Source organism: Entelurus aequoreus, linkage group LG24, assembly GCF_033978785.1.
Source record: "Entelurus aequoreus isolate RoL-2023_Sb linkage group LG24, RoL_Eaeq_v1.1, whole genome shotgun sequence".
Lineage (NCBI taxonomy): Eukaryota > Metazoa > Chordata > Actinopteri > Syngnathiformes > Syngnathidae > Entelurus > Entelurus aequoreus.
In genome coordinates this window covers 33,634,235-33,652,391 of record NC_084754.1, presented here as the reverse complement: position 1 = coordinate 33,652,391, position 18,157 = coordinate 33,634,235, and the positions used below count along the sequence as shown (strand labels likewise).

General features: G+C 40.4%; 1 protein-coding gene across 1 annotated transcript in view; it reads left to right on the top strand.

Moving 5' to 3' along the window:
* The first annotated feature begins 11,853 nt into the window (after positions 1 to 11,853).
* Positions 11,854 to 18,157, top strand: part of LOC133641624 (aromatase-like) — a 22,014-nt gene continuing 15,710 nt past the window's right edge. Inside the window, exons 1-4 of the mRNA XM_062035487.1 lie at positions 11,854 to 11,948; positions 14,875 to 15,013; positions 17,517 to 17,667; positions 17,752 to 17,906. Coding sequence (XP_061891471.1) covers positions 14,878 to 15,013; positions 17,517 to 17,667; positions 17,752 to 17,906 — 442 coding nt within the window. The 5' untranslated portion in view covers positions 11,854 to 11,948; positions 14,875 to 14,877. The remainder of the gene's footprint in view (positions 11,949 to 14,874; positions 15,014 to 17,516; positions 17,668 to 17,751; positions 17,907 to 18,157) is intronic.

Here is an 18,157-nt window from a genome sequence, read left to right as displayed (position 1 = left end):
GAGTGAGGAAAAAAATTAAAGGATGCACACTTAAAGTGCGCGGAACACAAATCGCACACAGCAGGTGGGGCAAAGTTACAATTAACACTACACCGCAACGCTGGGACTGAGCCACAGGGAACGAGAAGAGTGAGTATAGCCAAAGCCGTAGAGATGTACCTGACTGGAAGGGTGAACCATCAGGAAATCTACTGGCGTCGAGTGAAGGGACTTGAGGGCTTAAGTAGTATCAGGTGTGCGCACACCTGGACCCAAAAACCAGGCAATGCAACAAAAAGAAGATGGGCGGCAGCACAGCTGCCAGATCATGACAGTGCCCACTCCCCGCCCCTCTTCTATATGGCGACCTGGTTTCTCAGGATGGAGAGAGTGGAAGTCACACAAAAGGGATGGATCGAGGATACACGAGCTGGAGACCCATGAGCGTTCTTCAGGACGGTATCCCTCCCAGTCGACCAGATACTGAACAACTTCACAGTGTATTCTGGGTGACCATCAATCATGTGCGGAGGAGGAGTAGGTGTTGATGGAGGGCACAGTGGATTGGTGGAGACCGGCTTGAGATTGGAGACGTGAACCATCGGATGCCGCTTGATGGATGGAGGCAGCTGGAGTTCGACCGCCACAGGGCTGATGATACTGGTGATCTTGAAGGGAGATCCTGGGAGAAAGCTTCCTGGAGAAGCCAGCCAATAGTAAGTCCAGAGACGACAGCCATACATCTTGTCCAGGTTGATAAGTGGGTGATGGAATCCTGTGGCAGTCCGTCAGCCTACGGTTCCGGGCACAAAGCCACTTTCGTATCCCGCCACACCCTCGGCGGATATCCTGGTGGACGGATGGGATGGTGATCTGCGACTCCTGAGAAGGAAAGAGAGGCGGCTGATAACCGTTTGGCGGCATACCTGTGGCCGAGGAGGTGAGGTAATTGTGACCATACTGCACCCAAGAGAGGTGGGAGAACCAAGACTAAAGGTGTCGGTGGCACACACAACGGAGAGTCACCCCCTGGTCCTGGTTAGCTCGCTTCGCCTGACCGTTGGTCTGGAGATGATAACCAGAAAAAAGGCTCCAGGTGGCTACAAATGCCTTGCAAAAAAGCTTTCCAAATCTGGTAAGCTAAATGGAATGCATCGCTAGTCAATAGTGCACAAAAAGTAGGCGGCACTTGGTTGAGTTTATTGAGTTCAGACAAGTCTTTTATTATATACCTGTATATACTGTATACCTGTATGTATATATATATATACATACTGTATATATACATACATATATTCACATATATATATATATATATATATATATATATATATATATATATATATATATATATATATATATATATATATATGTATATATATATATATATTTATATATATATATATATACATATATATATATATATATATATATATATATATATATATATATTTTTTAATTAATTTATTTATTTATATATATATATATATATATATATATATATATATATATATATATATATATATATATATATATATATATATATATATATATATATATATATATATATATATATATATATATATTCACACAAAAACAAAAAAAACAAAAATATATGTATATATATATATATACATATATACACAAACACATATATATACATATATACAATTTCAATTTCAATTCAATTCAATTCAATTATTTTATTTCGTACTTGGATGTGTACATTTCAACAACATTTCAACAATCTCACATACCTTACTGCATTCAATACACAGCCATGTCGAAAAGGAACAGGATGAAGAAAATCTTATATTTCCTGCCCCTTCGCACAAAAGAAACATTTTCTTAGTATTTCTTTGCCGGTAGTGCATTAGAACATCCAATGCAACAAATCAATACAAAACAATATATCACATATGCACACACAGGCACCCACACCCACACGCACCCACCCACCAGGGGCGTAGACTCTAGAGTAGTAAAAAAGGCTACAGGACATGTATGACCCAGTTGACAAGAAAAGTTATTGTTGCCTAAAAACTACAAGTTTGTACCCCTACCCAGTGCACACACTCATAGAAATTAATAGAACAAACAATCAATGAAAAGAATAAACAAGCAAGATAAGTTGAACAAAAAATAAATAAACAAAACAAAAACTGAAAAAATAAGGCAATCACTCAAACCAAACAAACTGAAAAAGAACAAGGCAATCATCCAAACCAAACAAACTGAAAAAGAATAAGGTAATCATTCAAACCAAACAAAACTGAATAGAACAAGGCTATCATAACAAGGTATCATTCAAACCAAACAAAGCTAAGAACAATGTGATCATTCAACCAAGGATCCATAGTGCATGTCGATAAAGGAAAAAAAAAAAAAAAAAAAAAAAAAAAAAAATGAAAGGAAAGCTAGACTATACAATACCTACAGTCATGTAGGATAATGTAAGCGTTGTTTTTTTTGTGTGTTTATTATTATTTTTATTTTTATTTTTTATTTTTTTCCCCTTATTTTTCCCTTTGCGTCCCTTTTGTCAGTGCTCATATAACATCATAGTTCTGTTTTTAAAGATTTTTTTTAATTGAAATGTGTTTTTACATTGCTTTATTTCATTATGGAGAGAGTTCCAGAGTTTTACTCCCACCACTGATGTACACATTTGTTTTGATGTTGTTCGTGCAAGCTGATGCTTAAAGTGCCCTTTCCTTCTTCCTTCTTTTTCTATTAAAGTGAAATTTTTTTGTAGATTTGTTGGTAGCTCTTGACTACTAGCCCTGAACATAACCAATAATGTCTGCTGCTCAACTAGTTCATAAAATTTGTAAAGTCCTGAGCTAATAAATAATCCATTTGTGTGCTCTCTATAACCTGTTTTGTGTATGATTCTGATCGCTCTCTTCTGAAGGAGGTACAGTGGCTTTGTGTTACTCTTATATGTACTACCCCATATTTCCACACAATAATTGATATAAGGCAGTACAAGTGCACAATACAGTGTACGCATTGCTTTATAATCTAATACATCTTTTACCTTATTTAATATAAATATACTTTTAGCCATCTTTTTTCTAACATGTGAGATATGCGATTTCCAACTAATATTATCATCTAAAATCACTCCCAAAAATCTAATCTCAGAGACTTTTTCAATGCTTGTTCCAGCTATTGACAGTACAATATTTTCAGGCTTTTTTCTCTTACTAAAAATCATGAACTTAGTTTTTTTCAAATTCAATGATAATTTGTTAACGTCAAACCATTTTTTGAGTTTGACCATTTCCTGTTCCATACTCTTTAGTAATTCATTTAAGTCATGTCCAGAGCTGTAAAAGTTGGTATCGTCAGCAAATAATACAAAATTGAGTAATTTTGACACATCACAGATATCATTTATGTATAAAATAAATAGTTTCGGTCCCAGAACAGACCCTTGTGGAATTCCACACTTAATACTCATATTTTCAGATGTATTAGCAGCATATTGTACATATTGTTGTCTGTTATTCAAGTAGCTATTTAACCAATCTAAAACTATTCCTCTCACACCGTATGAATGTAATTTGGATAAAAGGATAGAGTGATCGATTGTGTCAAACGCTTTCTTAAGGTCTATAAACACCCCTACTGTGTATTTCTTACTATCGGTGGCTGTTGTTATGTCCTCAATTATGTTCATCACAGCAGAGGCAGTAGATCTGTTTGAACGAAATCCATACTGGCTCTCGCTCAACAACTTGTTTTTTTCAATAAAATGGTCTAATTTTTGTACAAATATTTTTTCAAGCACCTTAGAGAATTGGGACAGAAGTGATACCGGTCTGTAATTAGTAAACATGTGCTTATCCCCATCTTTAAAGAGTGGAATAACCTTTGCTACCTTCATTCTATCTGGGAAGGTCCCTGTATTGAAAGAGAGATTGAAGATATAGCAGAGAGGCTCAATGATGCAGTCAATTGTCTTTTTTACAATTATCATATCTAACCCATCATCGTCTGTTGATGTTTTGTTCTTTAATTTATTTACAATTGTTATAATTTCATTTTCACTGACTTCTCCCAAAAACATTGACTTAAGTACTCTGCCTCCACCTCCCAACCCATTCTGAAATGACCCATCATCATGTTTTTCTATATTTTCTGCTAGTTTTGGACCTACGTTTACAAAAAATGAGTTAAACTCATTTGCCACTTCGTCCATATTTTTTATTATCTTTTCTTCTTTTACAAAGTGGTTTGGCGGGCTGATAGGTCCCGGTGTGCTTCCCATCACCTTTTTCAATATGTTCCATGTTCCTTTGATATTGGCTTTATTTTTTTCTAACAAGTTACTATAATAGTCTTTTTTGGCTTGTCTCATTATTGTTGTCAACCTGTTTTTATAAACCTTATATTTAATTTCTGCTGCATTTGTCCTAGATTTTAAAAATACCTTGTAAAGTCTATTTTTCTTTTTACATGCATTCTGTAGTCCCCTTGTGATCCAAGGAGTTTCACTGTAATTGTCCTTTTGTTTATATAGCATATTTGGGCAATGTTTTTCATACAGTGATAAATATATATTTAAAAAAGCTTCATATGCATCATTTACCTCTCCTACATATACCTCCATCCAATCCCTTTCAAAAAGGTCGCTTCTAAACATGTCAATTGTCGCTTCGGTTCTTAATCTTTTCCTTACATATTTGTGGGCTGTTTCTTCTCTCTCCCTGTTGACTTGACAGTCCCCCTCATTGATTTGGCACTCATAAGTAAAAAATACAGGTAGATGGTCGCTGATATCATTAACTACCAATCCACTCTTGATTTTGTTTTTTTCTACAACATTTATAAAGATATGATCAATCAGTGTGGCGCACGTTGTTGTTATTCGACTTGGTTTGGTGATCAACGGATATAATCCTTTACTATACAGTATCTCTAGATATTCGCTTGTTGATGTATTTCTAGGAGCGCTCAGCAAATCAATATTTAGATCCCCACACAGGACATATGTTTTCTTTTCATTTAGATGGCACAGTATTTCTTCAAGTTTATCATTAAATTCATCTACTCTGGACCTCGGTGCCCTATATACACACGTAACGATGACATTTCTCTTCCTTTCCATCTCAATCTCCACAGTTATACATTCAAGCAAATCATCAATAACCATCGTCATACGTTCTACTGCTTTGCATTTCAAGTCACGGTGGACAAGCAGGGCCACGCCCCCTCCCCTTTTATTTATTCTATTACTGTGATGCAGCTCATAATTATCGATGGAGAAGTCGATACCTCTCTCCTCATCTATCCATGTGTATATATATACATATATATACACACATATATATATATATATACACACACATATATATATACATATACCTGTATATACACACATATACATACACACACACATATGTACATACGTAAACACTTACTTGCTTATGGCAGTCCATCGATGTCGATGATGACGTTGCTCCAAACGAAGTATTGGATTGGTTATTGTTGTGCCTTTCGCCTGTGCATAGCCAGGTGGCTCCTCAGGCCTATGCGTGATCCACAGACTTTGTCACAGGAGGGGCAGGGGAAGGCAGCAGTGATGGTCGCTGGTGCTGTGGCACGTTGGTGTCTTTGTGCACGCCGCTGTGCTCTCCGCTCTGTGAACTTCTCCTGAAGATGAGTGATTCCCTGGTGGCAGGTAGAGCTCCAGGTCTGGCAGTCAGCAGCCAGGGTTTCCAGTGCTGGTGGTTTGATGTCACACTTTTTCAGGAGAGTTTTAATGTGGTCCTTGTACCGTTTTTTCTGGCCCCCGGCAGACCTTTGACCGACTGAAAGCTGGCCATACAATATCTGACGGGGTAGGCGGTGGGCTGGCATACGGATCACATGTCCGACCCATCTGAGGTGTTTTTGGCCAAGGAGTGCTGTGATGCTGGGTGTGTTGGTCCGGTCATAAATTTCAGTGTAGGGCACCCTGTCTTCCCAGGTCAGACCTAGGATCCTTTGGAGTCAGCGGATGTGGAAGGCCTCGAGACTCTGGATGTGCCTATGGTAGGGTGTCCAGGTTTCAGAACTATAGAGCAGCGTGGAGAGGCAGACTGCCTTATACACGGCTGTCTTGGTGGAGATGGTTAGATTCTTGTTCAGGAAAACCCTGGACCGTAGCCTTCCAAAGGCAGCAGAGGCCAGGCCAATACGGACCTGGACGTCATCGTCAATGGTGCAGGATGGCGACAGGGTGCTACCGAGGTAGGTGAAGTGGAGGACGGTGGCTAATGGGTGCCCGTCAAGGGCGAAGATCGGCGTGCTTGGCTGGGGAGTAAACTCCTGCACGAGTATTTGTGTTTTCTTGGTGTTTATCTGAAGACCAATGGCACTGATGGAGGCTACTACATTCAGTGCGCGCTGGAGAGACTCTGGTGAGTGTGCAAGAACAGCGCAGTCATCTGCATACTGTAGTTCCAGAATATGCTGAGTGGTGAGTTTAGTGGTGGCTTGGAGGCGACGGATGTTAAAAAGGTTACCATCCAGCCGGTATTGTATCTGAATCCCATCTGTGGGGTCCCGGTGTTTATGGGACAGGAGGGTGACAGTGGAAATGAACATGTTGAATATGGTTGGGGCAAGGACACACCCTTGCTTGACCCCCACATCCACACTGAAAAATGGGGATGTTGGCCGCCGTTGCTCACACAGGCCCGCATGCCATCATGTAGCTGTCGCAGTAGGTTGCAGAACTTTGTTGGTACACCTAGTTTTCCAAGTACTTCCCACAGCAAGTCCCGGTTTACTGTATCAAAGGCCTTGGACAGGTCAATGAATGCCATGTACAGGTCTTTGCGGTGTTCTCTGCATTTTTCCTGTACCTGTCTGGCAACAAAGATCATGTCTGCGGTGCTCCGATCACGTCTAAAGCCGCATTGAGATTCGGGCAGGATGTTTTCGGTTACATGAGTTGCTACTCGATGTAACATGATCCTTGCTAGCACCTTTCCAGCTGCGGATAGTAGGAAGATACCTCTGCTGTTGCCGCAGTCTGCTTTGTCGCCTTTGCGCTTATAGATCGTTATGATGTTAGCATCCTTCCAATCTTGCGGGATGACTTCAGACGACCACATGGCAGTGATCAGCTGGTGCATTCTGCGGTACAGGAGATATCCACCGTGCTTCAAGATTTCTCCCGGGATCTCGTCAAGGCCTGGGCTCTTGTTGTTTTTTAGACCCTTGATGGCCTTGACTACCTCTGAGAAGCTGGGGGAGGAGTCTAGCGAGTCTAAAGGGGGCAGGCATGGGAGGTCAGAGAGTAGGTCTGTCTGTACAGGGTTTGTGGTGTTCAGCAGTACCCTGAAGTGCTCAGCCCATCTGTCCAGGATCTGTTGTTTGTCCTTGTAGAGAGTGGTGCCGTCAGCTGATCTAACTGGGGTGATGTTCTTCCTCTGTGGGCCATAGATGGACTTGATGGAGTCGTAGAAGGCATGAGAGTTGTTGGTGTCTGCGTGATGTTGTATTTCGCGGGCCTTCTGGGTCCACCAGTCGTTCTCCAAGGCTCTGAGGGTGCGCTTGGTTTCACTTCTGAGGCGGATGAGCTGAGCCTTCAGGACGGTGGATTGAGGGTTTGATAGGTGAGCTGCAAGGGCCTTGTGTTTTGCCTGAAGCAGGTCATAGATTCCTGGCGCACTATTGTCAAACCAGTCTTGATGTCGCCTTCTGGTGTACCCTATAGACTCCACGGCCACCTGGTGGAGGGCAGTGCGTAGGGTGCTCCAGGTAGGTCCAGTGTCCAGATCTGGTGGCATTTCAGGAATCTTGAACAGCTGATCTGCTACCTTTTTCCTGAGCTGGTTGACGGAGTGCGTGGACTTCAGTGCATCGCAGTTGAGCCTCTTGGAAGGTGGTGTTTTTCTCTGTTGAGGACGTATTTCTAAGTCAATCTTTGTTCTGATCAGGCGGTGGTCACTCCAACAGTCAGTTCCACGCATGGCCCTAGTGATGCGCACCTCCTTCCTGTCCGCGTGGCGGGTGATGATGTAATCTAGGAGATTCCAGTGTTTAGAGCGAGGGTGTTGCCAGGATATTTTGTACTTGTTCTTCAGTTGGAACAAGGTGTTTGTGATGACCAGTTGATGCTCAGAACATAGAGTGAGAAGACGGAGACCATTGTTGTTGAGCTTGCCAACACCGTGCCGACCCATCACTTCCCTCCACAGTACACTGTCCGAGCCCACTCTTGCGTTAAAATCCCCTAGAAGGATGAGCTTGTCAGTGAGTGTTGTTTTGCTGATGGCGGAGTGCAGGGGGGCATAGGACTTTTCCTTACATTGAGGGTCGGCAATCAGTGTTGGGGCATAGGCGCTGATGAGGGTGCAGTAACGGTTATTGGTGAGGGGAATCCTCCAGGTCATCAACATTTCGCTTATGCCAACTGGAGATTCGGGAAGCTTCTGAAGTAGGGAGGTCCGCACAGCGAAGCCTACACCATGGAGGCGGCGGGAGCCTTCAGGAAGCCCTTTCCAGAGGAAAGTGTATCCTTCTTCCACCTCGGCTATGGAGTCCTCCCCATGGAAGCGGGTCTCGCTGAGGGCCGCCACCAACTTCAGTTTGTGCGCCACCAACGCTGTTCTTCTGCGGGGACGAGATGAATCATCACGCACATCCAAAAGCGTACGGACATTCCAAATCGCTAGTTTGAGTGTCAGTCGGGTTTTATTCTTGTGTTTTCGACCGCATGGGGGGATGACCCGGCAGCTGCGGTAGGCTGCCCGGGAGTGGAGGAACAGACCATTTTTAGGCCACATTTTCTAGGCCCTTCCCATCTCAGGGTGAGCAGGGTGGGGCTGCTCAGTCACGTGGGGAGCTGCCGAAGAGACACGCTGTTCCGTCCCGTACCTCAGCGACCGTCTATCCCACGCCGCCTGCGTGCAGAGTTGGGCTAGATACTCCCAGTCACATCCTGACCTGTATCTACCACCCTTCTCCATCGCCGCAGGACTTGGAGGGGAGGGGATGGGGTGGGAGAGGGTGTGGGGGTGTTTGGAGCAGGCCTGCGCGAGGAGTAGATTAGAGTGAAGGAAGTGGTGCGCAGTCACTACCCTCACTACCTTGGCTCCCCCCTACGTCTTCCAGTGCAGGGCCGGCCCGTGGCTTAGGCCGTATAGGCAAATGCTAAGGGCGCCGTCCATCAGGGGGCGCCATGCCAGTGCCACAAATGTTGGAGAAAAGATAAATAAATAAATAAAAGTTGGTACTATTATTTCTAAATACAAAAAATAATCCCACGTTAATTAAAATGCAAAGTAAAGCCTATTTAAAGCCTATTTAATAGAAATATTATTTGTTACAACATTACGGTGCGCCCCCTCCCTTCCCGTATCATGACTCTTTTTGGACTCACCACGTCAAAAAATCAACACAAGATGTCAAAACGGCCAAAACTGTCAGGTGCCCAGGGAAGAAAAAACAGAAAAGAAGAGGAGGAGAAACGAGAAAAAGACAGAGGTAGCAGGTAGGTAACGTTAGCCTACATGAAATTATTTGTCTGTTACAGAATGTGATAGTAACCTGGCTTTTTAGCATTAAGCTAATGCTACATGATTCGGCAATTGCTAATCAATAAATAGCTAGTTCTGTTTTAATGTCGGGTTAATATTGTGGAGGGGGCTAAATTGTTATGGAAAATAATAATGTAACGTTAGGTAATTACAGTACTCCCACCTTACATTCCTCAGGGACATTTGTATTAGATCTTTTAAGCAGGTGTTTTTTGTTGACATTGTTATTGCCTTCTGGTTAGCTAATGTTTGCCCTGCAGGTAATAGTCACTTTTCCACCCCTTTATATATTAGGTATAGTTGTAAGCCTAGTTGTTAAAGTGCACATCATTAATGTTAATTAAGCAATATCACATGAGAGGGAATGCTGTTTTTTAATTTGAGCACTGCTGTGATTCGGTTAAAGATAATCATAACATAACATTCTCATATAATATGTTAATTTGCTTTCTTTAAGTAAAAAAAAGGTCAAAGACAAAGCTATTCGGTTTCTTGTGAGTATATACACTTCACTGCCGATGTGGGGGGGCGCCACCTAAAATCTTGCCTAGGGCGCCAGATTGGTTAGGGCCAGGCCTGTTCCAGTGGCATGAAGAGCTCATGACGACCTTCTGCAGGAAGGAGTTGCAGAAGACTGCTTGTTGATGGCTGCCTGATGCGGGTCTTCACAACACATTTGTCGTTAGGGGTTTACTCCCGTAGCCAAACACACACGGTGCACCCAGTAGGCAGTGAGGCACCCTTAACCTTCATCCGCCTTTACTGCCGGGGGCGACGCGTCATCCTCTGCCAGTTCCGCCGTTGAGGTTTTTGGATCGCGCTTCGTCTGGAACCTCCCCCTCGACCTTACCGCCATGGTTGAACCTACCAGGAGCCGAGGCTCCCGACGGCATCGCTCTTAGGTTCATACGTAAACACATACACATACACACACACACTCTTATATATATATATATATATATATATATATATATATATATATATATATATATATATATATATATATATATATATATATATATATATATATATATATATACACATACATTTTCATGTTATTTAAATCTGCCAAACATTATTTTCATTGCATTACAGAGGATTAATGACAGTTTAACTCACTTACGCTCACTTTGAGTCAAGGTTTTTGGTCAAGGGTCGCAATTACACCAAAACCATATATATATATTTTTTTTTAATCAGCGAGAATTAGATTAATTTGTTTTGCATGGAAAAAAGCATGTCAATATACCAAGATTACAGTCTGTTAAAAATACAAGTTATGATGGGAGTTGAGGCTGAAAGAGGTATACTTTCAGAAAGTGTGAGAAAATATGTATACTTTGTTTTTTTTTATATTGTATTGTAAAAACGCTGCAATCAAAAACAAAATGCAATTTAATAAAAATTAAAAAACATTTATAAAAAAAAATAATTACAAAAAACTCCCAGGCGAAATTTCAAACTGAACAATCATATCCCACAAGGAACACATGTAATGCTGGTTTTGGGCCCTAGTGGTGCACAAGGGTTACAAGGGATTGAAACAAAATTTCCAACCGTACCAAACTTTTTGGCAAAAACATTTTTTTCAAAAGAGAGATAATCTTCTAAACACAATAAAAAATGTTTTTCCCCAACTGATGTCCGTGTGTAAAGTGCTCCGTGTTTGTGCCTAAAAGTTCCAATTATCCATAACAAGACCAAAAGGGTTTTCAACAAAGTTGGCATGCAGCCTCCTAGATGTTGGCTAGGTTTATGGAGAACGTGTGTTTGCATGGCCACTACACTTGAAATATGTGTCATTATGAAGAGCCTTGAACCTGCACATGTCCTACACTACTTCAATCTCAGCTACTATTTTTGGCTCCATTCTGCATAGTGGCAGAAATACGAGCTGAATTTATCATTACAATGCTTCAAAAATTTGTCATCCCCCTTTCTTTCCCTTTTAGAACTGCTAAATCCTCGCTCCCTTTGACACGGGTCAGTCTGACCCAGCTAATTAAGTTCCCCATGAAAAGCCTCCTCGCTCCAAACATTTCTTTCTTTCTTCCTTTCAAACAAAAAAACGATGTGATTGTAAAGACCTTGTCCAGACGAATTGAAACTCTTTCCTTTTTTCATCCTTACCAATAAAATACATTTAAAAAAACATTTCTTTGACATTGTGTATTTTTTTTAAAGATGCTTTGTGGCTCAAGATGCTCACTGCTCCCTCTCATGGTACTTAGGACTCCAAAGTCCTCGTGTTTCTAGGTAACAGCAAATAAGGTGAAAGCTTCTTTTTTTTTCCTTCTAAAAAAAAACGAATTCAGAAACCCTCGGGCCACGGGGATTTGTTTTGTTGGAAAGAGCAGCTCAGCGAAGGAAGTCCTGCTGCATATCTTCAAACCTCATTCCAACCTGACTGATCATCAGCACAGCAGAAAGGTGAGCTTTCACTTTTATTACATGAAAAAATAATTGCATTTTTTTGTAAATTGCCAGTAAACTATACATTGCAGCCAATGATATGTATTATTATGATTATATGTATTTGTTGGTGGTCTGGCTATATATTTATATTTTAAGGTAAACTGAAGCACAATATTAATCAATTAAATAACTATGTATCAAAACTCAAACTAGTGCTGTCAAACAAATATTTTTTTAATCAGATTAATCACACTTTTACATGCCCAATGATATGATACAAATGCAATTTGACATCCATCCATCCATTTTCTACCGCTTGTCCCTTTCGGGGCCGCGGGGGGTGCTGGAACCTATCTCAGCCGTAACATTAAATGTTTTTCTTGAATGCACTTCATTTATTTGCTCAAAACTTGGTAACCTTTTAGGTAACCATCTGCTTCTAAGGCGAAGGAGCATTTACGGTCAAAATTAATTGTGTGATTAACCTCACGATTAATGCGATTATTTTTGTAGTTAATCACATGCCTGAACTGTTTTGTTTTTTTATCTGGATGGGGTTTTTTTCACCACTATTGCCAAAACATTAGAAACACCTGCAAAATGTAATAATTCAGTCAAGAACTGCATTAAATTGGAAAAATATGTTTATTGTTGTGGTGCGTAATATTACTGCAAGGTGTTAATGATAATGTTGTTTTAGGGCGGTCAGAAATAGCAAGTAAACATGCCAATGACCCTGGTGATCTGCATCAATTTAAGGAACGTGTCATCAAAGAGTAAAAATGTATTTCTTTCAATATCTATCATAACAAATAGGGTAATACTAAAAAAATGGATAGATATTGATAGTCCAACTCATACTGACTGGTATACACAAGCTATTGAAATGATATCAGTAGAAAAAACTGCATTTAGTTTAGATAATAATGAGTCATATATTTTGGAATATGGAATCCATTATTTAAATTTGTTTTAACTATTAAATGAACCAAAAATATGACTTATTTTACTTTGTAGGAAAATATTGGACACAATGTGTTGTCAAGCTTATGAGATGCATGTGACACAATTGTTCTTTTTTTTTTATAAATGGCTGTGATGATAATGTCAACGAGGGATTTCTAATCCCTGCTATGTTGAAATTATTATTAATATTGATACTGTTGGATTGTTTTGTGTCATGTTTGTGTGTCCTCTCAATTGCTCTGTTGATTGCTATTCTGAATGTTGCTGGGCCGGGTTTGGTTTTTGAATTGAAATTGTATAATTATGGTATTATTGTGTATTAATTTGTTGGATTAATAAAAAAATAAATACATTTAAAAAAAAAAAAAGCAAGTTAACTCATGTGACCAATCACAAAATATTATCACATCATCACATAATCATGTATGGTTGCAGATTATTCACGCACTTTATTTTGCGTGCACATAAGCTAACCTAACTTAACCTAAATCGCGCACGGTCACCTTTAAGGTTGTTATAAGGTCAGAGATCAGGTCAAAGCAAAGATGAGTGAGCAGACTGACTGGCGTACTCACAAATTTGACTTTAAAATAAAACTGACAGGACTTGAGGTAAAACTGTTACCAAGTTTTGAGAATTTTGTGAATTCAAGGAAAACATTTAAAAAAAAAAAGCTCCTCGATGACACTCTGACAATAAAATGTGTGTCAAATATCATGCCCTTTTTTAAAAGTTAATCAAACTAATTTACAATTAATCTCAATTCAAAAGTGTAATTCATCTGATTAAAAATATTTATTTGACATTACATATTTTTTAAGCAATTTAAATATGAGAAGCAGCTGTCAGTATGGTGTAGTGCAGTTATACACTACTGCAAACTACAAGCACAATAATAATAGACGTGGTGTTTACATTTGCAGGATTAATCAGAATGAAGCATTATTATTAGGGATGTCCGATAATATCGGACTGACGATATTATCGGCCGATAAATGCTTTAAAATGTAATATCGGAAATTATCGGTATTGGTTTCAAAATGATCTGTATCGGTTTCAAAAAGTAAAATTCATGACTTTTTAAAACGCCGCTGTGTACACGGACGTAGGGAGAAGTACAGAGCGCCAATAAATCTTAAAGGCACTGCCTTTGCGTGCCGGCCCAGTCACATAATATCTACGGCTTTTCACACACACAAGTGAATGCAAGGCATACTTGGTCAACAGCCATACAGGTCACACTGAGGGTGGCCGTATAAACAACTTTAACACTGTTACAAATAGGCGCCACACTGTGAACCCACACCAAACAAGAATGACAAACACATTTCGGGAGAACATCCGCACTGTAACCCAACATAAACACAACAGAACAAATACCCAGAACCCCTTGCAGCACTAACTCTTCCGGGACGCTACAATATACACCCCCCGCTACCCCCTACACCCCGCACCTTAACCTCCTCATGCTCTCTCAGGGAGAGCATGTCCCAAATTCCAAGCTGCTGTTTTGAGGCATGTTAAAAAAAAAAAAAAGCACTTTGTGACTTCAATAATAAATATGGCAGTGCCATGTTGGCACTTTTTTCCATAACTTGAGTTGAAGTTGTTCTCTTATTTTGGAAAACCTTGTTACTTTGTTTAATGCATCCAGCGGGGCACCACAACAAAATTAGGCATAATGTGTTAATTCCACAACTGTATATATTGGTATCGGTTGATATCGGTATCGGTAATTAAGAGTTGGACAATATCGGAATATCGGATATCGTCAAAAAAGCCATTATTGGACATCTCTAATTATTATCTTTTTAAAGACAGTTTAGTAGATGTAGATTTTATAGTAGCACAGTGAAGGTCCTAAAATGTGTGTGTGTGTGTGTGTGTGTGTGTGTGTGCGTGTGTGTGTGTGTGTGTGTGTGTGTGTGTGTGTGTGTGTGTGTGTGTGTGTGTGTGTGTGTGTGTGTGTGTATAGGCCATGTTGCTGCCAGAAGTGCTCACCATGGGCTACACCGTAACTGAGCCAGTGTCGGACTGTGTTGCTGTGCTGCTAGTACTTGTCCTGTTGCTGCTCCTCACCGCCTGGGAGCGAAGACACTGGTCACAAATACCAGGTATTGCAACTCACACTACAACCGAGTCTTTGAACACAACACTAGATCCCTTCATTTGCCATCAATTTGAATTATTCATCTCTCCAGCTCATTTTCCACATCCAAATCAGTACAAAGAGTTTGAGGAAGGTTGCCAATGCATAAAGATGGTGTCTGCTAAGATGGTGTCTGCTAAGATGGTGTCTGCTAAGATGGTGTCTGCTATGATGGTGTCTGCTAAGATGGTGTCTGCTAAGATGGTGTCTGCTAAGATGGTGTCTGCTAAGATGGGTTTGGTTTGGAAGAACTTGAACTCCTTTAAACATCTCTAGGCCTTCTCTCAGTGACCTCTGACCTCATCAATGTTTTTCTAGATGCAAAAAGGCTCCTAAATCGAACTACTACAAGTTTTGTTGTGTGAATGCTTTGGAGCATTCACACAACAAAACTTGGTTTTGCTACACCAAAATGAATCGACTTATTGTTCAACTTCTTTCAACTACAACTTCAACTTCTTCTCCAGATTTTGGCACGCTCTACCTTCCACATTTTTCACCCGAGTCAAACCTTTCTAACTTCAAACTGTTCAGCCTATTCGGGAATCGCCCGCTTTCCCTTGAAAAATTCCAAAAATTCCCAGATTTCCAGGTTCTCCGGGACATTTTTCCCAATCAAAATGAATTGGCCATTTTTCAAACTTACACCATTTCCACATTTTTCAACATATTCATACCATTCCACCTTCAACACATTCCACCATCCTGGAAATTCAAACTTCCCTTTTTTCAAGTTCTAAACAATTCCAGGATTTTCCAGAATTCCAGTTTTTCTCCAGATTTTGGCACGCTCTACCTTGCACATTTTTCACCCGAGTCAAACCTTTCTAACTTCAAACTGTTCAGCCTATTCGGGAATCGCCCGCTTTCCCTTGAAAAATTCCAAAAATTCCCAGATTTCCAGGTTCTACGGGACATTTTTCCCAATCAAAATGAATTGGCCATTTTTCAAACTTACACCATTTCCACATTTTTCAACATATTCATACCATTCCACCTTCAACACATTCCACCATCCTGGAAATTCAAACTTCCCTTTTTCCAAGTTCTAAACAATTCCAGGATTTTCCAGAATTCCAGTTTTTCTCCAGATTTTGGCACGCTCTACCTTGCACATTTTTCACCCGAGTCAAACCTTTCTAACTTCAAACTGTTCAGCCTATTCGGGAATCGCCCGCTTTCCCTTGAAAAATTCCAAAAATTCCCAGATTTCCAGGTTCTACGGGACATTTTTCCCAATCAAAATGAATTGGCCATTTTTCAAACTTACACCATTTCCACATTTTTCAACATATTCATACCATTCCACCTTCAACACATTCCACCATCCTGGAAATTCAAACTTCCCTTTTTCCAAGTTCTAAACAATTCCAGGATTTTCCAGAATTCCAGTTTTTCCAAAGCCCTATTTCCAGGCAACTACTCCTCCCACATTTTTCAACTTCCTTCAACCGTCAAAACATTCCTCTTTAGCAGGACAAAAAACTAAGTGGTTTTTTGAACTGGAAAAATTCCCAATTTTCCAGAATACCATTTCTCAATTCAACATGTTACTACTTCAACATTTCTCGACTGATTTGAAACATTTCAACACCAACCATTTCAACTCATTCAGACCATTCAAGTTTCCAAAAAAGACCAAAAAAATTCCAGATTTTCCCAAAATTCCCTAATGCCATTTACTACTTCAACATTTCTTGACCGAGTTAAACTATTCCAACACCAACCAATTCAGCTCATTCAGGACATTCATTTTCCAAAAAAATCCTGCTTTTCCCCAAATTCTCAAATTTCCAGGAAGTTCCTATTGAAAGGAATGGTACATTTTTCCAAGTTGCACAATTCCCACATTTTCCAACCTATTCAAACACATTCCACTCATCCTGGACGTTCAAACTAACACTTTCCCAAGTTCCAAACCAAATTCCGATTTTCCTGGAAATTCAAACTCTTCAACATTCAAACCATTTCAGGGTTTAAACGATTTCAACTAAGTGGCCTAGTGGTTAGAGTGTCCGCCCTGAGATGGGTAGGTTGTGAGTTCTAACCCCGGCCGAGTCACACCAAACACCATAAAAATGGGACCCATTACCTCCCTGCTTGGCACTCAGCATCAAGGGTTGGAATTGGGGGTTAAATCACCAAAAATGATTCCCGGGCGCAGCCACCGCTGCTGCTCACTGCTCCCCTCACCTCCCAGGGGGTGATCAAGGGTGATGGGTCAAATGCAGAGAATAATTTCGCCACACCTAGTGTGTGTGTGGCAATCATTGGTACTTGAACTTTAAACCATTTCTACATTCATCCTATGTTTCATTAGTATTTCAGTCAGCGTCAGCTCTTCAACATTCAAACTATTATTACATTTATACTACATTCTGTCAGCATTTCAGTTCAACTTCAGCATTGGAGCATTCCTTCAGGAATTGCCTCATCTGGTATATAGTATAATATATCATATATTCCAGGTCCGTCCTTCTTAGCAGGACTAGGTCCAATCGTCTCCTACGCCAGGTTTATCTGGACTGGCATAGGAACAGCAAGCAGCTACTACAACAACAAATATGGCAACATTGTGAGAGTGTGGATCGGCGGTGAGGAGACTCTCATCATCAGCAGGCAAGTTTGGAGAGCGTTTCATTTTTTGTAGAACTGAACCATGATTTGGAATCCAACATTATCCAAGTGGGCCTTTTTTTGCAGGTCCTCCGCAATATATCATGTTCTGAGGAGCGCCAACTATATCGCCCGATTTGGGAACAAAAAGGGACTGGAGTGTATTGGAATGAAAGGGAGGGGGATTATTTTTAACAGCGACGTGGAACTCTGGAGAAAAGTCAGGACTTATTTCTCCAAAGGTGAGCAATTATACATCTAACAAAGAATAAATCAGAATATGTTCTACTGGAAAGTGTCTTCTGCAGTGTACCTTTGTTTTTGCTCTATTTTATTTGTCCGTTACACATTTGGGGGGTGGGACTGCCCTGTTATTAAAAATTGCAGAGTACCGTCATTTCCGGACTATAAGCCGCACCTGACTATAAGCCGCACTAGCTAAATTTAGGGGAAAATACAAATTGCTCCATATATAAGCCGCACCCGACTATTA